The sequence below is a fragment of the Acanthopagrus latus genome, chromosome 5, assembly GCF_904848185.1.
Source record: "Acanthopagrus latus isolate v.2019 chromosome 5, fAcaLat1.1, whole genome shotgun sequence".
Lineage (NCBI taxonomy): Eukaryota > Metazoa > Chordata > Actinopteri > Spariformes > Sparidae > Acanthopagrus > Acanthopagrus latus.
This window is the reverse complement of record NC_051043.1, coordinates 3,247,125-3,273,619: the sequence shown is the minus strand read 5'-3', so window position 1 is coordinate 3,273,619 and position 26,495 is coordinate 3,247,125. Positions and strand designations below refer to the sequence as shown.

Genomic DNA, 26,495 nt, shown 5'->3' with positions numbered 1-26,495 from the left:
TTCAGAGCCTATGGATGATAGATAATTAGGAACAACTCAGGAGGAAAGCAATCAATGCCAATTCACAGATACTGATGAACTAATCATTACCTAATCATTCATTAATATATCACTTTTCAGTCTGTTTGCCAGTAACCCATCATTATCTACCATATAATCAACTTTGAATCACAATGAATTACTTATTAATGATTCACTATACATTGAGTTGTTCCTGGCCCATTCCTTATTCGTTCCTCAGTAACTACTCACAAATTTGTGTACCCTATTGGAAAGTGTTACCGAAAAAATGTTCTAGAAACTAATGAGCGCGAAGCCATTTTGACTTTCTGTGCAGGTGTTTGATGCTGCACCAATTTGTTGCAACACCCTGTGGGGTTTTCTGCATTCATGTTCAAAATCTCACTTTGAAAAATAGCAGTTAATCCCACATGCACTCTTGCGTGCGCATTACACAGCAGGTAATACACTTTTCAAAATGTAAAACGCAACAGCAAATGTATGCTGCAGCATGCCAATCAAGGCAGGGAAGAAGAAGACTTTGAACAGGAGTGTAAACAGTGTTGAATTTCACGTATATTAAAAAAGAGGGTTGGCAAAGTTTTAATGAGGAATGAGGAAGGAAATCACACATCATGTCTATCGTAGGATACACACAGTGCATTTTGGTATGCTGAACGTAAACATAACCTTTGTTACTTTGTAAACTTCTGTTTACAAGAATATGTCCACGAGGCACCTTTAAATCCATTGGATGCATACCTCAGCCTCTCTGTGGACGGGATATGTCCATCAGTACCTGCAGCACACCTGCTCATGCCAGACACACAATGGCCAGTTATTGCTGCTCTGTGCTCCCTGCTTTCATCACTCCTATTAGATGCTGTGGAGGAATGTGCAGGCCACAGCTTCCCTCTGCCCTGCTGCTTGGGCAGCTGCCAGCTCAAATCACGGCTGCCTTTTGTATGTGGCTGCAGGACGGCCACACCTGCAGCCTCCACATGCAGGACCAGCCTCTTAACTTTTGTTCGCCCCAAGAGTTTAGGAGTTTGTGGGACTGCCTCATCCGTCTGATGAAAACACATCCAACTGAAGCCTTGTTGAGTGAAGTAAAAATAGTACTTTGGGACAAATACATCCAAATATACCTGCTTGGAACGTACAGATTGCTCGGTCTCTTGCATTCTTAAGAACTACTCATCCAAACTGTTCCATGCTAGACGCTGCACTTTCTTTTGCCTGAGCATAACACCTGCTGTGACATAGCTGCCTGAGTATACGTGTCATTTAGGTGCAGCAACCCACACAAACATTTTAGGGCCTCAGTGAGGTGAAATCTCAGTTTCACTGTCTATGGATAAGCCTCAGAGTTTACATACCTCAGCAGTGTGACTGGGGGTGATGTTGCCCAGGAGCAAGCAGGCACACTGTGTACGTATGTACGCCAAGAGTATCGCCAAGAGCAGAAGCAGGGTTTACATTAGCTGGCATATGCTGACTTTTTCAGGTCTTGTGTGTAATTGCCCTGCAGATGAAATTATGAATAAATAGATATAACACTTCCGGTGGGAAATGTGCCAAATAAATAACTTAATCAATTAACAGAACATTGGTGAAAACCAGCCCAAACAGCACCACAGAAAAATATGGTGCACACTAGGCTATAACAGCCTCAGAATAAAACTACATAAATATATGACACATTATTTAAGAGATTTGCCTTCCTAACAATGCCTAGTACACAATTCCAAATGCCTCAAATAATATATTAAGAAATCAAATAATGAAAGAGACTGGCCCTCTTAACATAAACCAATATTGACAGACTTAAAACAACATTATGTAGAAATTGTCATTTTGTGTGATTTGGTGCCCCCCACAGTTTCCGAATGTGACACCATCATAAATATAAATCTCAGGTGTGTAACAGTCAGATGTAATGTAGGTGTTAACTACAAACAAACAAGGTAAAGAGATACTTTTATTCAGCACATTGCTACAAGTTCTGGAGAAATAAATACATGATTTGTCCACATAAAAATGTTATCAACATGACCTGAACATGTCAAACACACTCAAACACTCTCACTCAGGAAACCCTGTGGTAGACTAGTCTGGCTTATTTGATGTGTTTATCACTAAACCAGAAATTATGCTCCATGTGGAGGAGGCTCTCAAACTGCCTGTCATACAGTAATATGATCAGTGAGTTATGTAGTTTCAATGAGCATGAAAGCTTTTTAAAAAACAAAAAAAAAATCCACTAAAACGCTTATTCTTTTTAAAAAAAATTTTTTTTTTGTAAATGACAGATAGATAGAGAGAGAGAGAGAGCGAGAGAGAGAGAGAGAGAGACAGATAGATACTTTATTTATCCTGAGGGAAATTCAAGTGAAGACCATAAGTAAAGAAATTAATACCAATGTGTAGGAAACTGATGGATGTCAAAATGACCAGCATGGAGGAAAGTTTTACAGTGTACCCGCGTCACCCGAGGGCTCATGTGCAGATGCTCGCTGCCAGTCATGGGCATTCAAATGCTCACACTCATCTAAGAAACCTAATTCTCCACAGGCTCGGACTTCTCAGTATGCGTGTATACAGTATAAACAGTATGTGTGGGGGAAAAAAATGGGATCCATTCAGGGTAACAGCAGGATGAGCGATGACTGCAGTGTACCAGGAGCTCTCTCAGGACACTAGCATGAGGAATGTGGCTGAGACGTAACCTGTGGAGGGGGTGTCATTAGGGGTGCGCCTTCACACACATACAGTGTTCACACATGCTTCTCCTACAGCTGATTCCTCACTGAAAACTCATGTATCTTTGCTTGTTGTTTGCCAAAGAATGTGAAATTGCCTTGAGGTATTCTTCTTGGTTCTTCTTGTATCAACATTTATAAAAGACAAGTGGGATAGAAAAGAAACTCACCTGACAACGACTGTTTGTCCTGCACACCAGGCAGGATGGGAACCGGATGGAACGGGCAAGGTACTCTTTTTGTACTGTAGTATTCTTACTGTCCGAGCAGGGTTAAAAATGTCAAGTTAGTCTATACGGTGGCTCGAGAGGAGCAGGATGTCGCATTTCATCGATCGGACGGCATGGAAAAAAATGATTTGTCTACATGAAAGTGTTATCAGCATGACCTTTAACGTGCCAGACACATTCAAACACTCTCAGGAAACTTCAAAAAATGGACTCAACAAATTTAATAGCAATCTTTCAGTTAGGTCCCAATACACCTCTTGTCTCTGCCACTTAGCTCGAACCCTCCTGTTTGTGTTTTCACATTTAGAGGCAGGGTATCCTGATTCTTGTTCGGATAGAGGGTGTTAGGTGCTATTTCGATGATGATGGCCCTATGAATTGATGTTTTTCAGAGGCACTCTTCAAACCAAGGGTTATGAGAACATGTTAGCCTTTCACTGTATTATGGTCCTTTTCTTTGAAACAAGTTTTAAACGATCGCAGTAAGTTTGCTGATGTTTTCAGTAAGTCTCAGCTGATTTATGTGATGGTCCTGCATTTTGACGTGTTATAGTTACGCTGCCCCTTTATCATGGCATATGGCATTTAGTACTGTTCCTCTTATATCAGTGCAGACTGGCAGGGTGTGTGTTTGCGTGAGCACCATTAGTGACTCTGTATGAGGGTATTAAAGGGCTGGTCCATTTCAAAGGGTTCGATTTCAGTTACCGCCACCTGTAACGCTGATCTGAGGGACAAGAAGGCATTCAAAAAGGGGGGATAAGAGTAAAGATTGGAAATGAGACTGATCCTCACTCAGCCTACTGCAAAATCTTCTAATGAACTTTTTAATTTTAGTGGCATATTAAAGCTATTGATGTGAATAACTCAGTCAGTGATAAAAAAAATAAAAGTAAAGAACTACTGAAAAAGACTTGATGCTGGGCTGTTTAAGCCACTTTATGTGCATTTCTGAAATTAATAGAGTGTTTTAGGCTTCTGAACATACAAGTAGAAGTAAGTAGTCGAATGTTCTAAGCTCAAGTAAAACATTAGTCATCTATTAAAAGGGATCCATAGGCTTGCACAGAGTATGAACAGAGGGCTCCGTCTGTGTCCCTATCCAGCCTTCAGCATACATGAGCCTTAAAGCAACATTATGTAACTCTGTTACTTTGAAATAACAGCTTCAAATACATTTTGATGGTACAGTGTCTTGTAGGGTGAATGGTGTCTCTTTCACTGCCACTCCACCCTCCTAATGCCAAATACGCTAATCAATCAATCACAAACTGCCAATTTCTACATACTGTTGCATTAACAGCCCACTGTTGTTGCTCCAGATGTAATGTAACAGCGGGAAGGTTTGGGGACATTTTATTGAGAGCATTCCCAAAATAATGCAACAACATACATTACTTGAGAAAATGTAAACAAAATCAAGTCATTCGCCTTTCTTATCTTGTGTAATTAGTCAATATTATTCCAAAATATTAAGGGAGGCTGTTTTCTGGGGGAAAGTTCACTGAAGTCTCTGTCAGAACTTTTCAATACAAGTTTCCAGAGACAGTAACTACAACAACACAATAGTGGAGGGAGACAAAGACATGGTGAGGTAAAGTTTTTTGCTGTAAATTGTGTCACTAAATCACAGCAATTTAACTGTAGGAGCTGCCTGGCTCTGCTGCCGGGGACAGATGCTGTTTTCCAGGCAGAAATATGACAAAGTCGGAAGGACAGACAGGATGACAGAGACTTTTCTAGGTATGGATGTGTATGTATTTTTCCATATAAGCTGCCAAAGACACTACCAGTTCCAGCGTTACTGTCGTTTGGTCCTTTAACGTTACTTTGTGTGTTGAGAGTGTGGGTCATTAATCTTTTGTTTGATGAGTGAAGGATCTTAGTATGTCAGACTATGAACGCCATCAGACCAACACACCCGTGATCGGCGCCTCTGGCTCTTCCATTCGCACAGATGCCGTCTCACCTCTGCTGTGGCTGCCAATTCTACCTCCAAATGGCGATCAGAGCTGCAGCAAACTTGTCCCTCCTCTCCACATCTGTGACTTTCTCATAGACGGCGCGGCGGAGTATCCGCTCATGACTGCCGCACTGAAAGGGCAGTGTGAATGGGGCTTCTAATCCACTCGGTTCTGCTGTGGTCCTGTCTGGATTCCTGTTGTGTCAACTTAGCTCTCTGTGGTTGACTGAGGCGGTACAGCACAGCTTTCTGCACGCTGTACACACCTGTTGTTTATTCTTTGGATTTCTAAGAAAGAGTATTTCTGAGTAGTTCAGCCGGCCTTTTCCTTACCACATTTAAAGAAAGCACAAACACTGCAAGGTCACTCGTCACAACTATCATTACAACATTGCAGCAGACTGGGGGAGAGGCAGGGCAAGTTTGTTTGACTAGCACACTTCAGACGCAAGGCAACTCAAAGTGCTGTACACTGGGATAAAAATGACATTAAAATACATTAAAAATTGCATTTAATAACAAGTAGGAAGAAATCAAACAACATTAAAACAAGTTAAGAGATGGGAAAGTAAGCTAAAATCGAATAGGTTCAAGGAAGATATCCGATATTTGTAGTAGCTGCATTTGAAACAAGTGTTCATTCAAACAAGTTACCTTGTTAGAAGCTAATAAGGAAAAAGTTCAAGCATTTTATAGGACTGACTCTTCATGCTGGTAGTTTATGGCAGATTCTCGAGCTGAGAAAATAAACAGGAGGGCAACAACGTGATGAATCGCCAACAACTCCTGACCTCCATGTGTTTTGGAAATGTTTGCCTGGCTGACAAACAATGGCTGGCACACGGCCAGGCAGGAGGCTGCCAAACTGCCAACCTCTTCACCCCCCTCGATCCCCCCCTCCTCCTCCCCCTCCTCCATCAGTGTCCGACACAGCGTGGCCAGTACACACATCCTGCCTTTGTGGGCCAGGAATGCCAAGAATCCAGACTTCTGCCCTCCTCCCTAATGCTGCCCAACAAGGTGCTCTCGCCCCACCTCACCCCCACGGTAGCGTCCTGGTGGTTTTTACAGCCCAGCTGGCCGGGTGTCTGGGTGGCTGTGTGTGCTTTAATGTTGCACTCTGTCTGCACGCCGGTGACATCACCGCCTCGGTCTGGAGCGATAACACCTGCTCTCTCTCTGTGTCTAGTGGGACTTTGAACCTCACGGCCACAGGTTTGGTCTTAGCAACATAGCTACTCAAGTTTAATGAGGTTGTAGAGTGGTGCTGTCGGCCACTGAAGTTAATCCTTTTTCGACTTTAAATCGTCTTTAAATGCCTTTAATGCCTATAAGTGAGGAAAAGCTTATAAGACATCATGGCATTTAACTTCTTTATTGAAATCCACAAAACTACAGCCACCTGCAACACAATCTGATGGTGGTAATAGTTCCCTCAATACTATAAATCAGTGGTCTGTGGCCCCCAAAAGCTGCTATATTTTTATGGGTTGGCGCGGCTGAGACGGAGCAGTAGACTGACCTCTGCGCACCACTCTGCAGGACTGTTCATTGTTTCCAGGTATGAACTCTCATCATTGTTTGAAATCCAGCTGATGATGGTGGCGCTGTCTGCAAACTTCCCACTAGGGTTCTCATGTCTGGGAGTGAAGTTATGGGTGTGCAGCATGAACAGCAGGGGTCTGGGAACACGTCCCAGGGGAGCTCCGGTGCTGTGAAGGAGGAGTGACTGCCAACCAGTGTGTCACTGCCATAGTGAACTAGAAGGGCCACTTTTGCATGGCACCTGGTTGGGTTGTGTTCACTATCACTGCTCTTATAGCATCATTTTTGGCTATAGCAGACATCTATTTTCAGGCGGCTTTGTACCCTTCTCGACCTATCAAACCCTCAGGCTGGGAATCACTGCTATACAATCTTACACTTCTGCTCTGCTCAAAGGTTGAAAGATGGACACACACAGATGTATTACCTGTTTTGCGTCTACAGTTTCAGTAGTCTTTTAAGCAGACTGTATAAACCATGTTTTTAGGAAACAAGGGGAGACCTTCGGCAGCCTTATCAAACGTGCCAAATTACATTTCCCATGTTTCATGACAGTGTGAGCCAGTGCTTAATGTTAGGACCTTCCTGCTCTCCAGCAAAACACTTTTTAAGTGCCCCTGGGATGACAATGGGAATGCAGAGTTTTTCCGACCAATCATGGGAACCTGAGGATAGGCCTGTATTTCCTGGAATGCAGCCCATTAGGAAAGAGATGGAGGGTACACAGGATGTCCTGAGCACAGTGTCCCACACTGCAGTGGAGAGGACAGAGCCTGGTGGGTTGGCCGGCGCTGGTGGAAGACTTGTTCACAGGGATTTTCTCCACATCACCACTTCCCCTGTTGAATACGCTAGCGTGATGGAGTGGGATTCCCTACTCAGGTTTTCCATTACACCTGTCCTACCATTGTTCTCTTTTCATGTCAAATATGACCTGACCTGTCTAATACCCCCGAGTATGTGGAGGAGGTTTAGGGTTACCCTCAAAACCTAAAGTATATCATATCTACATCAATATTGTGTTGCCTGGATATTCCAGTTACTTTAAAAGATTTGTCTTGCATTCAATTTGGGCAGGTTGACGTTTCTTCCTGAGGTCATATGCTCAGCAATAAGACAGTTTAAACACTCTGTCACTATTTCATAACAACAATCCGGCCACCTCCTCCCTCTGGACACTCTCCAGTCATCTTGAGAGGAGAGTTGATTATATCACTGCGTGGGCGGGAGCATGTGTGTCTATAAGTACCAGCTCTGCACAGGGAAACCTCTCTATGAAGTAGAGCCGACCTGAGATAGTGTAGGAGAGCAGGAAAAAACAGACGGGCGTACCTATTAGTGCACGGACTCTGAACTGTGGATACATTTTTATACTGGAGCTTAAAAAAGACTCTCCTCTTGGACTCTGGACGATCTATCTGGACACCTTCTTAGATCTACAATCCTTTCTCCTTTTTGAAGGTTTTAACAGTTTGGTCCTGTTGTTTTGTCTGCTGTTATCAGGATGCTTAGCCTTGTGACTTTGCAGCAGATCATTTCCACCGTCTTTGTGCTCGGTTGCACTGCAGTGATGGTGAGTTGCTGTAAAATGTAACCACTTACATTCTGTTTATTTCACAGTATGTAGCTATTTTCGGATTAACAGCAATTTTACACATTTGATATTTATCTTTTAAAATCACAGCCATCAGCTGTCACACATGCTGTCCTGACCTCTGACCCTGTTCCTCAGGCAGAGGGCAACTGCCCAGCTGAGTGCTCCTGCAACCCCTCGCCCCCCGTGTGCCAGCCCGGCGTCAGCTGGGCGACTGACCACTGTGGCTGCTGTAAAGTTTGTGCTCGCCAGTTCAATGAGGACTGCAGTGCCACTGAACCTTGCGATCACATCAAGGGGCTGCGCTGCCATCTGGGGGCTGGAGGAGACCCTGAGAGAGGACTGTGTCGAGGTGAGGGGTGACGAGCAGGCTGAGCAAAGGCACATTATTAAATTGAGCTAAAAGGAATATATTGGTTTTTTGGATGGTGGGCATTTTCCCGAAAGTAATTCCCGCATGTAGTAAAAAATTAATCATGAATAAAAGTCAAAAACACAGCTACAGTGCCAAGAAATTAGATCAGGGGTAAAAATCTAAGGGCTCACCAGATAACTGAAGGAATAAAAAAAACAATACATTTTGTGATTTTGCTTGTTTTGTTTGACTTTTCTCAAAACTCTACTGTTGTACTGTTGAAATACTGAATGATTTCATTAAGGCACAATTAGAGAAGAAAATAAAATCCCTCCCTGTGTGGACAGTTCACATGTCATAGGAAGTCACAAGTGGACATTCATTCATTTTAAGGGTCCAAGGGCCAAAAGCCTCCGAAACCACAGAAGTAGATTATGTCAGTTAATGAGGAAAAAGAAGGCCTCCAGTATGAATAATTTACTTATTTGTAATTTAAAGGAGCACTCTAATGATTTTATGTATGCTGATCAGTTTACTTGGAGTACTACTGGGAAGTACGACTCAGCCTCTGGAAACAATTTTATAAGGTCTTTTGTGGCTATGGAAGGGCTCTTAAAAATCAGAGAAAACACCCCTGGTGATGTCATCAGGGTTATTTTAGGAGAATACAAAACTGTGTAAAATGCTTCTCAAACAGGCGGTGTGAGCATTTTCCAGGCAGGAAGGCTCCTAATGAAAAAGGTGCTAAGAGGTTGTATTATGGAAAGGTTTAGAGACTGGCCTATAGTTGGGACTGACACTAATTTTGACCACTGCTGTCTAATATTGAATTGCAATACAAAATCACTGGTGGACCCCTTTAAAAAACTTCATGAAATCTTCCCTTTGAGAAAATATATTTCTTTGCTCAGTTTCATCCCACAGGCTTCGATGTATTAGTTTTGTTTGCATACAGATACAGGTTTTCTGTTGTGTCCCTCTATGAAGATCAGGTCTGTCCTCACAGCTCTGGTTCCTGTTATTTGTTGACAGCTGAGGCACAGGGTTTGCCTTGCGAGTTCAGCGGCAGGGTGTACCAGCACGGCGAGGACTTCCAGCCCAACTGCCAGCACCAGTGCACGTGCATGGACGGAGTGGTGGGCTGCATGCCCCTCTGTCCTCACCAAGTGCCGCTGCCCGACTGGCGCTGCTCGTGGCCCCGTCTGACCAGGCCCGCGGACGGCTGCTGCGAGGAATGGGTGTGTGATGACAACAACCACATCAGTGAGGAGCCAGACGAGCTGACGCACACCTCCCCGCCAGGCAGCCAGCCCCTTCCCAACCACATCAGTGTCCTACAGCAGGCCCTGCTGCAGCCTCAGCACCCAGCTGCCACCCGAGGGGCCACATTCAGAGGTAAACATCACACGCAATCTCACCAATGCATTTCATGCCCTCCATGATCACTAAAAACAACTATAAAGCTATTAATTTTCCATTACTCGATTAGTATAACAACAGAGTTACCCCAGATCACATTTGAAAACTTGTCAGTTAATATTTCAATATTTTATTCAGTCATCTACAATCATATTCAATGCCTGATAATCAAAAAACAGCCCAGTTTTAACTGGAAATCTGTGCAATGGTGGGCAAAAGTAAACACGACTTCACATTGGATCAGGCATTGTGGTGGTATTCATTTCAGTGAGGTTTGTCCACTTTCCATTGTCTAGTGGTCAGGGCCCCAGGGAGTCCCACAAAAAGTTATAGTGGCCAGTCACATAAAATGACAATCAGCAGGACATGTTATTCAGCATGGATACATACCACAGAGGGACCACAACAGACATTTCTCTGTGTAGCCATAAGTTTCACCTTTACTTGGTTCGGACTTGTTCCTGAATTTAAAATACAGCAACTATCTGTCTCATCCTTGTTGTTAACTGTTATTAATGTTACAAGCTTCCCCCTCAAGTGCTCCAGTAGTAGAACTTAGACGAACGTTAAATAAAACGTTGCATTTACATAATCAATTAGGTCTACGTGATCTGGTGCAACCCATTACTATAACATTTCATTAGAAATTCTTACATTTCTGATTCCAGATTTTTCTACTGTTTTTTCTTGTGTCTTTGGTGAAAAAGCTGGTGCTGGTGAAAAAGGTTATGATGCCATTCGAACTGTAGGCGTATCTCTCCTGGGAACATGTCTTTAAAAAGTTTAATCTCAAGACAAAATGGCTGTTTTTCTCTCTGCTATATGTTGTCACCTTGTGAACACTGCTGATATTTTGTCTTGAGAAGACTAAAAATTGATAAATGTCTAACTTCAGTGAAGAATGAATGTACTACTGGTAAAAACTAATGGCAAGCTTTACTCTATAAATGTCATGGTGTAAATGAATTATCCTGTGGGAACCATAAATGTCCACCGCTAACTTCATAAAAAAGTGTCCCATGATTATTGAGAATGTGTAAAACTAAAAAACAAAAAAATTAAAATAGAGATTCACTTTTCTCTCTCCAAGTTCTTGTGGTTCTACAAAAAAACAGCATCACATGAGCACAATTTAAATCCAAGGTCTTTGACATATAGATTGACATTCTTTTTTTTTTTTTTTTTTTTTTACAAATGCATCATGATGCTCAAAAGGTTGCTGGGATTTATTGTCCCCCTTTTCAGCTTATTGTCTTTTGTTTGTTTGCTCTCCCACAGAAATGGCTTCATTCCCCATGTCTGAGGTGTTACTGGAGCACAGCTGTTTCCCACAAACCACAGAGTGGACCGAGTGTTCCACAACATGTGGGATGGGCATTTCAAGTCGAGTGACCAATAACAACCCAGACTGTCGGCTGGTCAGAGAAACCAGACTGTGCCAGATCCGGCACTGTGAGCTACAGCTTCTTCTAGCTACCAAGGTATGCTCAAAACATACCCGAAAATATGAAATGAACATGAAATATCAGTAGGATTTAAGAGGTATTACATTACAAACTAATTTCATTTTCTTTGAACAATCCAATTAATTACCTCAGAGTTCATGTGAATTTCACTTAGTATGGAAAATAAATAAAGCCTGTTTAAAGCGAAGCTGTGTTATGTCAGTTTAACGGTGGCTCCATTTCTGTCTTCCAGAAGGGGAAGAAGTGTCAGCGAACTGTCCGGTCCAAGGAACCGGTCAGAATCACCTTTGCCGGATGCTCGACAGTGCAGTTGTACCGCCCTCGCAGCTGTGGGACATGCACTGATGACCGCTGCTGCACACCCTCCCTCTCTCGCACCGTGAGGCTTCGCTTCCACTGCTCCGATGGAGAGGGCTTCTACAGAAACGTCATGTGGATCCAGCGCTGCAGCTGCAGCACAAGCTGCCGTACGCTCAGCGGGCCCTCCAGCCCTTCGGTCAGCCTCCACAACGACATCCATGTCTTCAGGCACTGAGGCTGACTCATCATACTCAGCCCTGGCCTGACACAGTGGGCAAAAGACTCTCCTCTTAAAAGCAGACCGCCTCCCTGTGTGTCAGCTGGGTGAGCTGCTGCCACCCTCTCCCTAACCAGGCAATACACTCGCTTGCACTTTAAGCTTCCTGCCACGATGACATCATTCTGTCCACATTATAGGTGTGTTACATCTCTAGCACCGGGGCAGCACCGAGGACACGGTGTGCTGCTAAACAGTCGGCAGAGAGCTGTTACTGAAACTTCTTTTTTTATTTATTTGTAACTTTGTGTCCGCTCCACAGAGGGAAGGTTAATTAGACCAGTCTCAGACATTAATGAGGAGTGTTTTATGGACACTCATTTTGAATTAATGAGGAAGATAGTTGACATGAAACATATTCTTTGGTGACTGTAAGGACTGTGTGTTCATTTTTGACATTTCTGTCCCTCTTTGACACAATATATCCAACATGTGTGTGTCGTGTGTTTATGAGTGTGTGTGTGTGTGTGTGTGTGTGCGTGTGTGCGTTGGTGAAAGTGTATTGGACTTTTTGAGGAATGAGTAACTTTCACATGAGAGGGTTTACAGTGAATGCCATGCAACTACAGGTTTTATTACAGCATAGACTTCACTCTTCGCTGTGGAGTGGTAAATTCTAGGATCACCTCATTTTTCGGGGTGTGATTTTATTATTGTGTCCTTTACAGTGTACATACAATGCTTTCTTTTGAGGATTGAAATAATGCTAAATATTTAAGACATGTCACATGTGTTCATTTGTGCTAAAATGTTTTTGTTGTCTTTAAACTCCTGTACATCAAATAAAAATGTATCAACCTGTGAAGTTTCTTATCTTTAGCTGTTTATATGCAAATGCATAACCATAGCACAAAAAAAAAAGATGAATTAAGGAACTGGATAGTCCAGTTAGACAGATATATCCAAACCCAAGTCAATGAAACAACAAGCCAGCTTCTCTCTAAAGTGGCTTTGCTTTGAATTATTCCCTCAGACTACAAAAGCCATCCACCTAACAGAGGAACCACTGACCAGTTATTCATCTTTCTGATGATTTATTACCAATTTTTCCACTTTTGTGTGGATTCAGATTATCATTCAAACTGAAGCTGCTGGAATTAGGAGTGAGTTAAGAAAACAATAACAATGCAGTCTAAAGCCATGCTAGTGGCTCTTTGAGCTAAATGTTAACTTCAGCATGCTAACATGTGATGTTTAACAGGTGCACTAGGATCACCATCTTACGTACGCAAATTAGCATGCAAACATCTGCTGATTAGGACAGTACAGGTGAGGCTGATGGGCACTGTCATTAGCTCAACAAATGTGTTGAGAAAATGGACATTTTGACCTGAGCAGCCATGATATATGCTCTGTACACTCATTGCTTTGTCACGCCATCATCATGTGTTTTCTCATTTGTCTTTATATTCAGTGTCTTACTCTTTCCACATGAATTCTCAGTACACATTTTGTGCCAGAGCTCCTCCGTCATGTTGCCTCGAGGCCTTACACAATGCTCAAGCTGCCTCTGAAGCACAAACATTACGATGGACCACCAGATTCCTCACCCTGGCCCCTGTCTCCTTAGAGAAGAGAAGGGAGGAACACTTTGACCTTCAGACCGCCCCAGTCTTTACAACCGTCGTGGGCTTCATCTCTACCAACTCTCCAGCCAACACTTCCAACTGCACCAGAGATATTTAGTGGCAGGATCACACTTGAGCCATTACCTTAATTGCTTGGTGGGTACACAGACAGACATTCGGAGCTTAGCGTGGTGTTAGAAGAAAAGTTCTGATGAGGTGTCAGGTGGTTCATTCCTCAGGCACGGTGAATGTGTTTAAAGACAAAAGAGTTTAATACTTCAATGTGTATCTGTTTTGGCCTCATGGTGGTGCTAAAAATAAGGTTGCATAAAAAAGGGGGGAGAATTACCCACCTCCTAATGAACAAAACCATCTGCATTCTTCATCAGCGGACAGTGAATATTAATGGTTCATGTGATGGTGTTCTGGTAATATAATAAGGTATATCCAAGCCATTTTCATAAACCCAAGCATTCAAACATGCATGATTATGCTGTATAGCAATAAAGATAACTGTCTGTTAGAAATTGTGATTTTGTAACCCAACGCAACACATCGTTGTACCTAAATAAGTCAAGTCACATGTAACTTCAGTGATGTTATGTACATGAGCAAGTTCACTATAGCTGTTTTTATACTGGGCAGCAAGCTGCCAAATTGGCAGTCCTATTTGTGGCTAGGTCCGCGGATTTAGACAGAAGACGGTAAATTGGGGGTCTGTTTTGGTTTGGTCCGCCAATTTGCCGCCTCAGAGGGTACACTTATTTCCATCTCCACTGCCATGTAAACCCGAGCCGTCGATGTGGCGGCAATTGCGTGAGATGGGTGGAGATGTCGATGACGTGCACTGCTGTGCGACCCACAGCCAGGGAGTTTTAAAACCAGGAAACAGATGATCACAGCAGTCAGTCCACCACTTCATCCGTGGTTGTCAAGATGAACAACTGGACAGCCGCTGAGATCCGGGAGATGCTAGTGTCTCCTCGGTCTCTGTAGCTGTCTTTGTTGTCCGCTTGTTGTTGTAGCGGCTAATTTCAAATTAAAAGCCCCCAGCTAAGAGCCCAGTTCTAAACTCCAATGGGGTGCAATGTAAAGCTCTTATTCGCTGCTCATGCCGAACTTCATGCTTCACGTCAGGCGGCCAAGTGGCGGCTTTTTGGAAAAGAAGAAATATTACACCTCCCTTTTTAGAAAGCATAGCACTGGCCACCACACTCTCAGAAAACCTCCTGAGCACAGTCCATCAGATGATGAATGATCTCAGTCATCTCAGAAAATAGAGAGGACTCTTCCTGTAGAGTGCCTTAGGGTTATCAGGGGTATCCAGTCCACTTTATTATCAATGTGGACTCCCAGATATTTATAAACCTCCACAATGTCCACACTGTCCCACTGATTAGAAATGGAGTCAACGGCATCTTGGTCCTCCTCAGGTCCACAGCTAGTTCATTGGTCTCTGTCACATTGAGCTGTAGATGGTTCCGCTCACACCATGTGAAGAAGTTGTCCACAGTAGTCCTGTACTCACCCTCAACACCCTCACTGATACATCCAAGTATTGCTGAGTCATCCGAGAACTTCTGGAGATGACAGGTTTCTGTGCAGTAGTTGAAGTCTGTGGTGTAGAGGGTGAAGAGGAAGGGAGGGATGCTGACCTGCTCATGTGCATTCCTCTGAGACTGAAAATATTCTGTTTGACATATGAACAGCTGCTCCTTGACTGTCGCCGACCCACGTCCACGTCCAAGGCCTCGGCCTCAGCCTCCACTTCCTATCTGATGTAATGATGTACACACATGGCATGCCATCTCACTGTGGACACTTCCTTATTATTCCATATCGTCACTGATGGTGCCATTGATTCCCATTTGACTCGGAGTGCTCAACATTACCCTTGATGGTGATGTTTGTCTGCTCAGGCTGTTTGGTTTCAGTAAATTCAGGGAAATTACTTTTCCAGTGGAGCTTTTGTACATGAAAGCTGGTGTCCCATGACAACGTTTAACTGCTCATTTGTTAAGAAGCTATCCTGACATTTCATAGCACAATGAGAATCAGAAGCTTGTGGATGTTAGAAAAAAACATTTGTTTATATATTTATCCTGTTTAAATATAACCCAAGGCTCTCTACCTTCACTAAAGCTCAATGGTTGGTTGAGCTCAAACTCTAAGTATAGAGGTTGAAGTTGCAGAGAAAAATTTCCCCTTTGAAAGTTTGCAACTAATATTCGAGAGGCGTACCCCTGAGAGGTTTACTCATTTTCTAAACTAACACCACAAAATTTAGATAACACTGAGGTGCTTACCATCATGAGAGAGAAAATAGAACCTCAGATGGAGCGATTTCTCCACATCATAGTGAGAGGGCTTCATAAAAGTGATTATCTTGGCAGCCTGTCATACAGTGATGCTCCTCAGAGGTTTGTATTGGCTGAGAACTCAGACTGGAAGTTACAGGTGTTGTCAAGCCTCACGGAGAGCTGTGATTTTCAGCATAGCCTTGACAGAGGAACAGGAAGTATGTCGGAAATCAACAGGGCCTCAGAGACTGGTGGAAGTTGGCCCAGGCTGCCACACCGACCACAGGGAAGGAAATTCCTCCACCCTTTCATGGCCATGTAGGCTGACAAAGGATGTGTCCACGTGGTTCCTACTCAACTAGACATGGGGTGATAACACATGTGTTGTTATTGGCTGTTTGTACTTAGAACTAATGTGCAGGACATGAGTCGTCGTCTCTTCTGACAGAATGCCACAGCTAACACCTCTTATGGAACTTCAGCCAACATTTCCACAAAGGATCCTGTTTAGACTGTGGGTTCACCGTCAAGACACAGTGATGTCAAAACTGATTCAAAAGACAACCGCTACTAAAACTAATACTACCTCTGTGTCTGGTATCACTGCTGCTAATATTGGTACTGTTGCTGATGATGCTGATGCTACACTGTTTGCTCCAGGGATCTGCCACTAGACAGCACTTGGCCTTGGATTTGTGTTTGATTGAACATATAGAATCAGCAGCAGAGCATGTCTGTGATAGGGATTGCTCTGATTGGCTGTGCTGCTATGCCAATTTAGAGTACGATGTAGTAGGGTTTCTCCTTATTTTCCACTCTGCCTCTTTGCCATCAACATTTGCAACTTTTTCATCAAACGCATTCTTAAAAGTTCAGATTAGAAGTAACTATACTTATAAGAGCATTGTCAGAAAACACCTGTTTATCATAACCTTGGATTGTACCTTCACCAGACTTGGGGGAAACCTGGACCAAAGAATATACAAGAGATAAGAGAGAGAGAACCAAAGCTGGTGTCTTGCTCAGGCAAGTGCTTGTTTATTTCTTATACATCTTATTAAAATGCTGTCACATCAGCTACTCAAAGCTTTTTAACTGAAGTTTATTTCAAATTTATTCCAAAATACTAAGAAACGTAACAAATGATGAAATCTAAGAGTTAATAAACAATATTAAAAAAAATCTGCCTTAAGAAATATAACTATACATACACTCAAAATGATCTTATTAATACTAATATTCCACTTAAACAAAATAGGATTCACTCAAAATATTGCTAAGATTCTGTCTGGTTAAACAGCAGGGATATTAAATTCACTACACTCTAATATGACATTCATTCATATTTAACACATACATTACAGTAACACTGATTCTACACATGTTTAATATACACAATGCTCTCTTACACTATAACTGCAGTGCTTGACATGTGGCATGATCCCACACATGGTAGCAACTGACTCAAAAGTGAAACTAGTTTGAAAATAGCATCCTTCTTCGGCATTTACTTTACTTTACTGGCTGGCTAATACTCTTAACACTCTTTATAACACCTTTTCTTACATTGCCAGATGCTTAAGTCTGTTACTTACACTTATGAAACTACCTTAAAAATCACCCAAAGTTCCCCTACAGTAAATATTCAACATGGTGACGCCCATCGGGATACAGAGCTTCAAACTTAAGCTTTCTACCTGCATTATACATTTCCAAAACATGCAAAAACTTTACAGAACTATTGCTAATGGATTAATATTAGATACAAAACCGAGCTAAACTTGGTAAAACTGGGTTCTTACTAATGTTATACTAGACAGAACTGAGCTCCAGCTTTAAAACAAGAGTCTATCTGTGCGAGCAGCTCAATGAAATTGCGGACATGCTGATGTTAAGTAGCATCTTAGCATGTTACCCTTTGATAATTCAAACACACATAATGTATGCATAATTTGTATTTATCAAACATTATAGCCTAACCAGTGTTGCAGTTCTAGACAGCAAATTCTCTTTTGTGGTGTGATTAAACAGTGAATTCATTGTACCCCACTGAGGCGTCAATCGCTGTCTGGTTAAACAGCAGGGATACCAGGGCACTTGAAGGGGATGTGGACACAGGAGGACAGCCAAGACCTGGCACTCTGCTGCAGGTCCTCTTGATCTCCCTCGCTCTTTCCCTCTTGTTGTCCAGCGGACTCAGGTTATCAAGGCTATGAAAATCTCTTTCAGTGTAACTGACACATTATTACTTCCTTTAAGTGTATGATCAATGGTTTATTGATTATGAGCTTAGTTACCTCCCCAGTAAACACATCAACACTTGGCTGGTTGATTCAGCTGCAGTGTCTCTGGGTTTGTTAGGGCAGAGAGACTGGTTGGTGGAACAGTGGCAGGGCAGCTCGACGACCCATAATCGCTATTCTCATAAGTATTGTTGTGGTTCAGGTAGGGTGGAGTGCAACAATAATTTCATATGACGATTGCCACTTAAGTAGGTAAATAGTTCATGTCACAGTAATGCAATAGCAATGTATATTGGATAACACAGTGCATCTGTTCTAAATTCCCTCAGCAAATCTCAAATCTCTGGTAGATCCGCTCAAATTAGTGTACTACCTTGTGGTTGTACACTGTGCTGCAGGAGTTGATGGTTGATAATAGTGTATTTAGAATCATGAATGTTCACTACCCTCCAGTGGTCACATTGAGGAAATACAACACTACATTTAACTTGTACAGGACAGTTTAGCATATGTATATGTTTCCTGTCTCCATTCCAGAACAGCTTAACCTGTTGACCGCGATGTGTTCATTCAAGGGTTCATTCAAGTCAATTTATAGAGCTTTCCTCTATATAGACCCAGAATTAACTAGAAAAGAGTACAAAACTCACATAATCAAACAAGAATGACCAGTAAAAAGTAATTAAGCCGAAATCCCAGCTACGAGTGCAACAAGGATGTATGGACACATTGATTAAATAATCAAACGCCTCTTATAGAATTAACAGCAGAATAACACATAAGAAAGGCCTACATATCAGAAAAATAAACCTGCTCCTTACAACCTATAAGATGCTGTCCTCTACAGGAACTCAACTGGAAGTACAGCAGGGTGGCACATTGATGTACTGTATTGTTCTGATGAACCGACTAGAGATACCGAAATCTTATCTGCCCTGCTGAAATGTACATGAGCAAATGTGAATCCCTATCCCATCAACTTCCTGTGAGGTTGTGGAGGGAAGAGAACAACAATCAAGATCAGGCCTCAGGATGTTACATCTTATTCTTTTATCTATGTGTGCAAGTATGACCATTGGCTTTTTTTTTCTTTATTCGGCCATTTAATATGTAAGATTCTGATGACAGTATCAAAAGTAGAATAAATAAAAAAAAAAGAAGGATTATATATTGACAAACATTCACATGCAAACAGATGCCATTTCATTAAAATTTCATTGCCATTTCAAACAAATTTCCTCGTCTAAAGGATTTCTGATTCTGAACCCTAAAGACTAAGAATGTGTGACAAGCTGGTGTGAAGTTTGCCTTGTTATAAAAGCGATACATTTAAAGAGAATCTACAAATATGAGTTAACACATTATATTATTATTATAATTAAAGGGAAATTATACATTATTTCACTTTTTTATTTAATTAATTGTTTACTGTAAAGTTGAAACTGATGCTTATATTACTTTGCAAATGGTTAAAAAATACTGTGTATATATGTATATATATATATATATATATATATATATATATATATATATATATATATATATATATATATACATATATATATATATCTTATATATATATATATAAACTTTATATATATATATAATTATAATAATATATTATAATATATATATATATATATATATATATATATATATATATATATATATATATATATATATATATATATATATATATATATATATATATAAACTTTACATGGATGGCTGATGTCAAGTTGCAGTTGATATTTACAAACCTTTATCACTGCTTAATAAATGGTTTTAAAGCATACACAGTCAAATAACCTTTAACTAAACCATACACATACCATTTAATAATGATAGTTATTATAGTATTACCACATATGGTGAAGGATTACATATTTTGTTGTTTGTACCTTAAAATTATCCATTTTTTAAATTTCAAATACAATCATTATAAAATGGAATGAACGTTTAGAGTAGGAACCGGAATCAGCTTTATTGGCCAAGTCTGTGTCCACATCTGATGAACATCATTGTTTCAGTTTCAACAAATTGTCTCTCTCGTTTAATAACATTCTAATAAAACGTTGATTTCTGATCAATAAAGCAATGTCGGACATTTATGACATTTTCTTTGGACACATTTCCTCCTTGTTCACTTAATCATCAGTCCTCTGTAACTATAACATGTACGCACTACATTTAAGCGTGCACATTGTGTGCCATATTTCCTGGCTGTTTCCCATGTCAGTCGCGCACACACGCTTTCGTGGTGACATCCTACAGGGAGCTTCAGGCATGTGAATGTGCATATTAATAAGTCACTATAAGCTCATAAATCATTTTGACTACCGACACGCCCCCTGCGCTCCTATTGGCTGCTGCGCGCTTCATGTCTGCTGCGTCCCCTCTCGGTAAATTAAATAGCCCCTTGCGCAATTTGATGAATAGTGTCGCTGTCAAAAGCGTTAGGAGCAGATGAAGGCATGGTGATGGACAGACAGCTGTGACAGAAGAGCGGAAGAGAGGCTGCGTCATGTCTCCTCCTCACGGCTACATGTAGTTCTTCTCCTGCCGAGCTGGATGTCGGGGAGAGTTTGCTCAACTATCACCGTCAGCGAGCCGTCCCGGGCTTTCATGTCGTGTCGCTTATAGCCTTCTTTTTTTTTTCTGGATAACGATGGAGACAAGAACGTGTCAAGTCTGAGTGCGATGCGACAACTCTAAGCGTGACGAGCTTCTTGTGAACATTTTCAACCTCCTCAAACTTCAACGCAGGAAGAAACAGCGGAGCTCGGCTCGGAAAGGTAACACGTCTCTTCTTTTTCCTCTTCCTTCCTTCCGCGCGCGCGTGTGTGAATAAAACCTCCCTGTGAGCTGCTGGTCTGACTGCATGTTGTCCAGACACAGCGACGTGTGCACCGCGAAAAGTTAGCATATCAAATGCGGAATACGATAGTTTGATAATGCTGTACGTGTTAGATTTAGTCTCAATACTGGCACTCATCCAAAAGTCCCATTTGGTGACCCCCCCCAACCCCCACATACACACACACACACACACACACACACACGCACACAGTCATAATGAAATGCACATTAACCCCCCCTTCCACAATCGGTTGTGAGACTACTTTCGATACTTTAAAGTTTCAGAGCTATACAGAACAACATCTGAACAGTTTATATGTTTATAATGCATCTTACTGTGTACAGTGTATCAGTGGAAATATTCCCATTATTCCGTCTCGTACTGGTCAGTCTGACAGTGTTTAGGTCAACCTGTTAGAGCTCTTAAAGGGACCATGGTATCAATCAGTTGCAGTCATGCTGAAGCTCTGTGCAGGTTTGTCTGAGCAGGAGGAAATGGCTGATGTATAAATCATTAGGAGGGCTTTTACTTGTGATTATTGTAATTGATGTTGTTAAAGTAAATATCCACCAGTGGAAATTGATGCAAACATATTTTACCTGAAAGTTCCCTTTTGAAGACTATGATTTCAGAAATATCTACAAGTAATGGGAGTATGAGTATTTTCTTTTGTGTTATAAAGGTGTTAAACACCTGTCTCAGTTATCAAACCTCTGTTCTGTTGGTCCAAGAGCCTCTGAGGGCAGCATGGTGAACAGCCAGGCACCAGGCGTACCGCCGGCCCCCAGGTCGTGTGCAGGATGTGGGGGAAAGATCGCCGATCGCTTCCTCCTCTTCTCCATGGAGCGCTACTGGCACACTCGCTGCCTCAAGTGCTCTTGCTGCCAAGCCCAGCTGGGGGACATTGGCACCACCTGCTACAGCAAAGGGGGCATGATTCTGTGTCGGAGTGACTACATCAGGTGAGAGGAAGGAAGAGGTGGCACAGGAAGTGGGAGAGAGGGCGGGAGGGGAGGAGATGAAGCTGCTGGTTTTAGATTTGGAGGCTGTACAGACTGAGCAATCTGTGTTTTTGTGTTCGCAGACTGTTTGGGCACAGCGGGGCGTGCAGCGCCTGCGGCCAGTCGATCCCAGCCAACGAAATGGTGATGAGGGCACAGGGAAATGTTTACCACCTCAAGGTAAATCCCCAGCCCTCACATCAGCGAGCTTTGTCTCCCGCTGCTTGTTTGACAGAAACATCTGGGATTTGGTGGGGAGAGACAGTGAGACGGAAAGATGTGTCCCCTGCACACTGCATCTCTTTTCCCTAATGTACTCCTCAACTTTGTTTGAAGCACAATGAAAGAGGTTTAAAGATACAGTGACAGCAGTGTTTTATATGTCCATTCATATTATCCAGCCATCCAGTTTCTCACATTATGTGACATTGCTAAAGAAATTATGTTTTAATATTTTTTAATCAAGCCATAGGTATACAAATGTGCTTTAGTGTTCTACATCTGATCGATTTCCATTTCTGACCCTTTGTGTTTTTTTTCCTGCTGCTCTGCAGTGTTTCAGCTGTGCCACCTGTAGAAACAGACTGATGCCCGGCGATCGCTTCCATTACATCAATGGTACGATTTTCTGTGAGCACGACAGACCCGGCGCTGCCTTGCTCAACAGCCACCTGCCCCAACTGCAGAGCAACTCTGTGCTGACAGACCAGAAGGTGAATAAAGACTGACTTTCCTTATATGAATATGCTTTGAATCAGAATCGTTTTTATTGTCATGTTAGTTTTCACTTCCGGAATTTGTCGTGATCTGTAAGTGCAAAAACAACAAAACAATAATTCAAAAAATTGATCAAAATAGTAAAAATAGAAATAGAGATGAAAACCTACATTAGGAATATATAGAAGAGACTATAACACACGAATGGTCAAAAATATAAGCAGAAAAAAACAGTACAACAATATGTACATGTTTGTCATTTTAAATAGATGTAAGGCTGTACAGATTCAAGAGTGTAAAATATCTGACACGGATTGTGCAAGGTCACAGTAGAGAGAGATGTTGCAGTGTGCAAAATAAAAGTGTCTAAAACTTTGCATTTATTTAAGTGAGGGAAGGGGGTGCTGTGGTGAAGAATAGCTTGTGTTGATGGGGAAAGTGGACATGGACGAGATGTTTACAAGGAGAAAACTATTCAGCAAAGTAGGTGATAATGTGTTGAATATAAATGGTGCTATGTTCAGAAGCAATCAACGATGTTCACAATGTGTCAGCGCAGGAATGAAAACATTCATAATGTACATAAAAATGTACATTTACTTCCATTTCAAATGCATAAGTAGAGTTTTGAGGTATTCATACTTTTCTTGAGTCGCTCCATTTAATGCTACTTTATACTTCTACTCCACAACCTGTCAGAGGGAAAGATTGTTGTTTTGAAAGCTGGGTATGAAATGACTTTCTATAACATTTTCAATCAAAATTCAAAATCTTATAACTGCTTCTAAGATAAATAGTTTCAGACTAAACTACTCCATATGATACAACAATGTTCAGCATTTGTTTTACCTTCACTGGTTGCAACATTAACTGCAATGTTTACTGCTCACTCGTTCATGCATCGGTATATTATTCCAACATTATGAATAATACCGTAACACTGACAAATACTATACAGCTGCATAATGAGCCTGGTCACTTTTGATAGTTCAGAGTTTTACTTAATTTGTTGTTTTACACACATATATATATATATATATACTTAATATAGTACATAATAGATTTCATTTTATTTATGTGCTTATGTCTATGAGCTACATAGAACTTAGAAAAAAGAAACAGAAACATGGAAAAATATCAACAACTGGGCTTCATCTTCACACAACCACTATGAAGATGGAGCTGAAGTGTCTGCATGGCAGCGACCCTAACCCCTCTCCCTCCCTCTGGTCTCGTCTGCAGGTGTGCTGAGTGGCAGGAGTTCTGCGCGCTGCCCTCATCTTTCCTCCCGAGCTTCACCTCTTCTACCGCTACTGTCGCCATTGTTGTGGATTCTCATCACCGCCCTGCCTCTCTTCCCCAGAGAGAATGCAGTTTCTCACCAAGATATGCAGTATGTCACCATATCAGAGACTCTGTGTACTGTATACAAGGTCACATTAATGTTGTGTTCGATGTTAAAGAGGTCTGTGCGTCATGTGAACACTTACAGTATGGATGGACTGCACTTGCAAAAGGCTCCATTGGGACTAAAAGAAAGCCTGAGGAAAGCGATGACGATGAAAGCCTCGCCAACTGGAAGAGGGAACAAAAGATGCTTGAATGAATTTTTCATGGACTGCTGTAAAATGACTGTCAGAGCTTTGCTTATGCCGTGTGGCATTATTTCCCCTGAGTGTCAGTGCTTTTAATGAACTCTTGATCTCTCTCTTGTATATGTTAATCTGAACACTCAAGGAAAAACAAAAATCTAATGTTGCCGTCACCTATGAAAACTGATTTTCAGACACCCTGCACAAAGAACTGAAATAATTTTTTGTGTTTGTTTTGTTTTTTTTTTCTTCTGTAGAGTTTTATTTCTTTGTCAGATTCAATGTGTGGACAAATCTTAAGATTTAAAAGCAAAAATCCTATTAAAATGATTTTCCTGTACTACAACTGTTCCATAGTCCCAAAGTGAGCTGAGGTCATTTTGCTGCCCCTTGGTGGCATTAGAGCAGCAGTGTGGCACCTACCATGGTGGATGTGACTGTCTGTCTCACTCTTTAGCCCTGTATGGTGAAAACATGCCTGATTACCCAGAGGAATGGAATTAGGGGGCTTGAGCTCTGACCATTTACAGAAGCAATTAAACATGAGCCCTGTATCTGTGCTGCTGGAGCTCCTGGGAGGCTGAACTTGGGGCATATCCCGTGGCTGACTGGCTCAGTGGCTGCCTGCCTGCCTGCCTGCCTCTAATAAAGCCTAATCTGAAAGCAGGCTAATTAAAGGGGAGTGCCCCCCTCTACATCCAGGGCATTTGAAACAATCTGATGTATTTACTGTTTACCATGTCCCAATTAAAGCTCCCACACAGCCTGGTTTGTTTCCCATCACAGCTCTTTGTTCTCTGCCACTCTCTGCATGGCTTCTAAAAATGATTTTCCTGAGCTGAATCTAATTCGCTCTAACTAAGTTTGCCTTTTAAAAAGCTATGTTAAAACTTAAAGTCTCAGCATACCGTCAGGCGTTGGGAGTTAATCTGTGTGATAGCAGTGATGGAGTATGCAGCGTGCAGCAGGCAGCAGATAGGATCTGCTCTACTTTCACACCTTGCCTGGGAGCATGGCAGCCATCAAACTTGCACCTTAATGCGCTTAGCTATTTCAAAACGTCCCACTTGTCATGGTAGGTGCTGATACTGCATCAATTATTTATTCCACGTCTGATCAAGAGGCGTCACGCAAATTCATTAACGTATGCAAATGATCACAATTACAATTATCTTTGTATCATGATGGTGAAGAAATAAAACCTCGGCACATTTCCGAGTCCCAACGCACCACAAGTTACACTTTGCATTCAAACTAATCAAGCCTCATCTGCCTTTTCCTAATTAGCCGGAACGTTTTCAGATGCCAATTAGCAGGTCTCATGAAAAGGCTCTTTGCCACGAGGCGTTGTCTTTTATCGGAGCTTCTGCAGGTGTGTGGCTCACCATGTAGCCTGTGTCATAGGAAAGTGTTTATTCCCGCTAATTAATCATATTAACACATGCAGATGAGTGTAATTGCCTGAGCTCCTCCACCTCACACTGTGTGAAGACACAAGATGATGCCAGGATATTTTTAAATGCTCATGATGATAAGGAAGAGGACCAGCGAAGCTTCCTTTTTGCCCAGACACTCCTGTGATATAGATCCAAGATGGCTGCATGCCTTAAACCCAGTTCCCTTCTGATGCTGATCCGCTCGTCCGTCAGAAGTAGGCCTCTCTATGTGTGAAGAGGCCAGGCCGAGTGTTTGGAATTAGACAATATGCTGGCGTTAGCTTACACGTCTCTGTGACGGTTCAGTCTGCTTTGTGTCACCAGATGTGAGCTTAAGTCTGTACAGCAGGAGAACACAGGGGCGTGGTTTCCGCTTTGGTTAATAACTGATGGTAGGAATGTTTTAAAAATGGAACTATTGAACATTCACGTCATATTACCATTAACTCTGACTCCATCTTTAAAGCTAAGTGCACATTACTTTGGTGTTTTTTGGCGTGCATCGCTCTCTTACAATCTGATATACATCTAGTTACAGGGGACAATACAATTCAGTCATGATACGACAATGGGAAGCAATGAAACTGATTACTGGTTGCATTGATGTCACTAATGTCCACATCAACAAACATTTTGACATTATGAATGTAAGCTGATACAGCCATGCCCAGGTGCTTCACTAGCATTATGTTATGGTTGCCTTGCAGAGTTGTAGCAGGAGAAACGGTCGGATATTTGTGTCTTTGTGTTGGGTTGACTTGCTTGTGCAAGCTGGAATAGCTTTCACATAATTACTCCTCATTGCCTGCATATGTTCCATTTTACTGCCTCTTCAGGTGAGTGCTACTGTCATGCTTAAACTTAAAC

General features: G+C 41.9%; 2 protein-coding genes across 4 annotated transcripts; both read left to right on the top strand.

The window, feature by feature from the left end:
• Positions 1 to 7,787: 7,787 nt before the first annotated feature.
• Positions 7,788 to 12,712, top strand: ccn1l2 (cellular communication network factor 1, like 2). Of its 2 annotated transcripts, none has more exons than XM_037096886.1 (5): positions 7,788 to 8,073; positions 8,233 to 8,446; positions 9,482 to 9,844; positions 11,147 to 11,349; positions 11,567 to 12,712. In XM_037096886.1, exons 1-5 carry the CDS (start codon positions 8,005 to 8,007, stop codon positions 11,867 to 11,869), a joined length of 1,152 nt encoding a protein of 383 aa, XP_036952781.1. In that variant the 5' UTR covers positions 7,788 to 8,004; the 3' UTR covers positions 11,870 to 12,712. The 2 variants fall into 2 exon arrangements, with proteins under 2 accessions (XP_036952781.1, XP_036952780.1); XM_037096885.1 differs by having other exon boundaries at positions 8,185 to 8,446.
• A 7,686-nt stretch (positions 12,713 to 20,398) lies between these two features.
• si:dkey-90l8.3 (LIM domain transcription factor LMO4) lies at positions 20,399 to 24,960 on the top strand. 2 transcript variants are annotated; one of them, XR_005075273.1, is made up of 6 exons: positions 20,399 to 20,817; positions 21,614 to 21,844; positions 21,967 to 22,063; positions 22,438 to 22,596; positions 23,843 to 23,993; positions 24,093 to 24,960. XR_005075273.1 is itself a non-coding variant. In XM_037099534.1 (5 exons), the coding sequence occupies exons 2-5, from the start codon at positions 21,630 to 21,632 to the stop codon at positions 23,849 to 23,851; spliced, it is 480 nt and encodes a 159-aa protein (XP_036955429.1). In that variant the 5' UTR covers positions 20,399 to 20,817; positions 21,614 to 21,629; the 3' UTR covers positions 23,852 to 24,960. The 2 variants fall into 2 exon arrangements, 1 of the variants encoding a protein (XP_036955429.1); XM_037099534.1 differs by having other exon boundaries at positions 23,843 to 24,960.
• The last annotated feature ends 1,535 nt before the right edge of the window (positions 24,961 to 26,495 follow it).

Excerpts from the sequence above, each read along its gene's own strand:
- ccn1l2 (XM_037096885.1), top strand. The coding sequence starts at position 8,005 with ATGCTTAGCCTTGTGACTTTGCAGCAGATCATTTCCACCGTCTTTGTG. Across the intron at positions 8,074-8,184 it reads TCGGTTGCACTGCAGTGATG|CCATCAGCTGTCACACATGC; the intron begins GTGAGTTGCTGT and ends TTAAAATCACAG. Across the intron at positions 9,845-11,146 it reads CCGAGGGGCCACATTCAGAG|AAATGGCTTCATTCCCCATG; the intron begins GTAAACATCACA and ends GCTCTCCCACAG.
- si:dkey-90l8.3 (XM_037099534.1), top strand. The coding sequence starts at position 21,630 with ATGGTGAACAGCCAGGCACCAGGCGTACCGCCGGCCCCCAGGTCGTGT. Across the intron at positions 21,845-21,966 it reads TGTCGGAGTGACTACATCAG|ACTGTTTGGGCACAGCGGGG; the intron begins GTGAGAGGAAGG and ends TTGTGTTCGCAG. Across the intron at positions 22,064-22,437 it reads GAAATGTTTACCACCTCAAG|TGTTTCAGCTGTGCCACCTG; the intron begins GTAAATCCCCAG and ends GCTGCTCTGCAG.